A 4,706-nucleotide genomic window follows, 5' to 3' on the forward strand; every position below is an offset into this window, starting at 1 on the left:
ACTACAAGAGAAAAATCATAACTTGATCTTTTTGGAAGAAAGCATATTACAAGAATTTGGATCATTCACCAATTAGCAAAAACTAAAGGAGTAAAAGTTATTTCTGATAAAAACCAAGGCCAAGATCTAATTTAGATCAAATCCATAATATGCACATAGCTTATCGGTTTATCAGAAAAATAAATTCATTCTGCATAATCTAAATGGACCAGACAACGTTAAACCAAATCATCCTCCAAAATTTTTGAACCTTTAGTATTTGACATAACAACATCATACATAATAAAACAATCTAATAATGATGTTGGACTCAGACATGGAACTTGAAGCCAACAATAAACTCCTTTGTAGACAGAATGAGCAAAATCACAAGATCTTAGGAAGAGATTCAGTACACCACTTGATTTTATACGTAAACTTGCACATGCTATTTTGTCAGGATCGCTGATCTGAGGCTTTTCACTACTTCATCTGTTGTCATATTGTATCCATCTCCCATCTGCAATATTATAATATAGCAAGTAAGAGGTTTTCATTAATTACCCTACATTGTATACACGATTAAAATTAATTACTTAAAAATGGATAATAACAGTAGTATTAAAAATGAATTTCATAGACATGGTATTCAAATCATACGAATTTTTTCCTGCTTCTGAATATTATCTTGTGAATACGTTTATAAAAATGCATTTAAAAGAAAATTAAATAAAATGAGAAGTTACATTAATCTCATATCAGGTTTCACTTAATTGATTACGATTGTCATCACCCTTTTCAAATGCTACAATTACCTTTATCAAAATTTATTTAATTTCTACACTTACCTCTAAAAGAAAATCCATATAATTTCTATAAATAAAAACATATAAGATTTAGAATAAGAAGATGACAAAGGAATTTGTAATTTATGTGTTAATAGATTATGTGATCTACATTCTAATATTAATCAATGACTTCCTATTGACTTGATAATCAATATTTTTAGCTTGCACAGAAATATTCGTGATCATTTTAATTTTTTATGTATTTTTGAGATCTGTGTACAAAAAAATTAAGTAAAAAATAAAGATATAAGCATACTTAATATCAATTAAAATATTTTTTGCTTTCATTTGTACAAAAAAAACTACTTTTTTCCAAAGTATCCAAAAGACTACAATGTCTTCTTACAAATGTTTAGTGTAAAGAAAAACATTGGTAGAGTAAGAACGAAACTTATATTTTACAAATTAAATGTTTAGTTAAACGATAAATGAAAATCAACGAATATATAAAGAGAATAAAATATTTCGGCAATCCCAAAAATACTTTATTCTCTTATATAAATTGGCATAATAATTATCTTCCTTACTCTAGAATTCAATTATATATCTATGAAAAATGGCATGATATGAATAGTTGTATACCTGAGCAATAATAGTGATGTCAAGAGTAGATTTCCCAAAAGGCAAGACACTGCTATTAACTATTGAGAGATGAAGATTTTCAAGATGTGATAGTATTTTGATCATAATACCGTTTTCTTTCTCACAATGAATTGTGATGAGTACTTCCTTATGTAAGACTCTTACTCTAACCTCAGGGATAATATTGTCATTTGGTTCATAATAGTAATCAGAGTTCACTTTAGTACATGAGGAGCTGGTACCCTTGTTGCTACAACTCTTGGTTTCAACTTGTTCTAACTCTCTTACACGTTGCTGAAGTTGTTTCACATAGTTGCTAGCTTTGTCCAGAATTGAAGTATTATCCATCTATCAAATTATAGAAAGCTTAACATTAGTTTATTTAGTTGTATTTTGAACATCAAATTTGTTGTTGTTTTTTAATGTTTTCTTTTTTATGCATGATATCAAAGGTGAGGTTAAAACTTATACTCAAATAGACTCCTCAATTTACTAAATATGAGAAAAATATGAATACACTCATTGTGTTAGAGTTTTTATATTGTTATTAAATCATGCACCATTCATTTTCAATCATCATTGCGCTTAATAAAAACAATACAAATGAATGATGAATAATATATTAATTATATATAAATCTTTACATTATCAATATATAAATATTACACCCAACAATATATGTTAGGTGCGATTCTTACTTGAAAACATGATAGTGATGTACTCTCAAGACTGTTATTATAGGTGAACTACTAATATAATTCATTAGATCATGTATGATTTTAAAATGAGATTGTGATAATAATTACAATAATGTTATTCAAAAAATATTGTTGCAATTCTGATTGTAAAAACTCTAATAATAATAAAAAAATATTATTATTATTATTATTATTATTATTATTATTATTATTATTATTATTATTATTATTATTATTATTATTATTATTATTATTATTATTATTATTATTATTATTATTATTATTATTATTATTATTATTATTATTATTATTATTATTATTATTATTATTATTATTATTATTATTATTATTATTGTTGTATCTGTAATTTAAACCATGATTCCTGTATCTAGATAATTTCATATAAATAAATTTTAATAATAAAAAGTAAGTGAAGGTATTATTCTTTCTACTTGTAATCTTTCAATATCAGTAGATATTAATAACCTTGTTATTATTAGTGGGTCACCCTAGTTGTGAACTGCGATTTACCTAAAGAGGATGATATATGAAAACGTTCCGACGTGAAAAATTTATGTGGGAAAAAATTAATCATGAGAAACGATGTAAAAACTAATGTTGGAAGACAGAATTAATATAATATTTGTTGGGTACTGTAAGGATTACGATGGTTCAAACTAGAAGTATTAAATATAACAATTTTTAAGTAAACTGAAAAAAAAATTACAACTTTTAATATAAAATTCTTACTTTTAAATATATATTTTTGGTTAAAATTTCTCATATATTATTCCTAAAAACTATTATAAAATTAACAGGGATAGCCTGGCGTTCTAGCTTTGCTTAAATTTCACTCTCTACTTTTACTGCATTTTAGAAGAAGTATGTTCTTTAATATATTTCATTTGGATGGGATCACCTATCTCAACTTGATGTCATCGTTCTTATCTCGTTCTATTTATATCTTGATATGTGAACTTAATATATTATTTTAATAAAATAAAAATAAAATGAAATGTTGTTTTTAACTTATAAGCAAAAACTAATTGATGTGAGAAATGAGACAAGAACTTTTTAACATAAGGGAATATAATTGAAGAGTTCCATATAATTTCAAAAGGGAACATATGTACAATTGAGAGTTTGAGACAACATGCATGAAAGAGACATACTAGGTATAATTGAATTACCTAGGTCCTAGATACATCAATAATTCATAACCAACTTAACTATAAGTAGTAATAATTCACTTCAAAAGTGATAAGCAATAACTAACACCGACAAAAATGTAAAAGAAAGATCCCTAGTCCGTTACACAAAGAAACAACGATATTTTCATATATTTTATAGGGTATTCTCATATTTTTTATTCTTATATAAATAATTATCTCTATTTCTCACTTATTTTTTTATTCTTCTATATCTTTCAAAAACAAATATACAGAAAAATGTTGGACATCGTACTTGTGCCAAAAAACATATTTTATTGTATAAAATATATATAAAAAACATTAAGTAATATATGTTTGTTGCTCATTAATAAAAACTCAGATTCTGGTTTTGCTTATGGAAAAACTACCATGGAGAGGTGTAGACTAAGAAATATAGGTAAAAAATGATGTTGAAAAAAGTATATAAGATGATGATTTTCCTAATTAAAGTTACCAACCCTCTTATTCAAGCCAGGGATAGTGTCTGAAAGTGCAAGCAATCTCTCAGTAAGTTCCTGGTGCCTCCTCCTTTTGTTGTTCTCACCAATCATTGGATCACTCTCATCATCATCACCGAATTCTTCATCATCAAAACACAAATCTTTTACATAGTCACCCACATCCTATATACACAATAATATATAGTTCAAGTTATTATATACTATAAACAGCATACATAGATACATAGATACATAGATACATAATATAAGGTAATAATTCATATATAATCATATACTATGTTACTTTTACTTACCAAATCTGAATGCGAAGGCCAATTTTCCCCTGACCCCTCCATAACCTTGTAACTCTATCTGGGGGTATAAGAATATATACTATATATATATATATATCGTGATAAGGTTGTGTTTGGAAGAATGGATGAATATGAATAAGTAGTGGGGTTATATAAACTATGTTTGTAAGGGTGGATAAATAATGGAGACTCGATCGATCTATGGTTGTTCACGAGGTGGAAACATATAAGTATGTAGTTATTAAAAGACCAAACTAACATGAAGAAAGAAGACATGAAGGATATAGAGTTATATATGAATATCCTTATTCTAGAGCGTGCTTCGCGTGTTCCATGGTTTATAGTACTAAATATTATTTGTTGGGTTTAATTTTTATTATAAAGAAAGTGGAGAGTTTTTTATTAGTTTTTCACATTTAGCAACCACCGTTATAGAGGGATCACCATGTGGAAGGGTACATTGATATTGATATATACATAATTCTAAATTTCGATTGTGAGGTGTGGTTGTTGTGCAATGACTCATATCTCTAGATAACAGCAATACAAGTTATGAGTTTGGGCTGATGTAAAGGGGTTGGGGGGTTGGGGTAGAGGGCTATATATTGATGTTATGTAAACCTAATGTAACAAG

At 26.7% G+C, this 4,706-nt stretch overlaps 1 protein-coding gene across 1 annotated transcript; it reads right to left on the reverse strand.

Annotated features, from left to right (window-relative positions):
* Positions 1-382: 382 nt before the first annotated feature.
* LOC109339003 (transcription factor bHLH25-like) lies at positions 383-4,287 on the reverse strand. Its single transcript, XM_019576367.1, has 4 exons — positions 4,073-4,287; positions 3,777-3,941; positions 1,410-1,757; positions 383-499 (listed from the first exon to the last, which is right to left on the reverse strand). The coding sequence occupies exons 1-4, from the start codon at positions 4,112-4,114 to the stop codon at positions 428-430; spliced, it is 627 nt and encodes a 208-aa protein (XP_019431912.1). The 5' UTR covers positions 4,115-4,287; the 3' UTR covers positions 383-427.
* Positions 4,288-4,706: the final 419 nt, after the last annotated feature.

The sequence above is a fragment of the Lupinus angustifolius genome, unplaced genomic scaffold, assembly GCF_001865875.1.
Source record: "Lupinus angustifolius cultivar Tanjil unplaced genomic scaffold, LupAngTanjil_v1.0 Scaffold_50_89, whole genome shotgun sequence".
Lineage (NCBI taxonomy): Eukaryota > Viridiplantae > Streptophyta > Magnoliopsida > Fabales > Fabaceae > Lupinus > Lupinus angustifolius.

Excerpts from the sequence above, each read along its gene's own strand:
- LOC109339003 (XM_019576367.1), bottom strand. The coding sequence starts at position 4,114 with ATGGAGGGGTCAGGGGAAAATTGGCCTTCGCATTCAGATTTG. Across the intron at positions 3,942-4,072 it reads GGCCTTCGCATTCAGATTTG|GATGTGGGTGACTATGTAAA; the intron begins GTAAGTAAAAGT and ends TTGTGTATATAG. Across the intron at positions 1,758-3,776 it reads TCCCTGGCTTGAATAAGAGG|ATGGATAATACTTCAATTCT; the intron begins GTTGGTAACTTT and ends ATAATTTGATAG.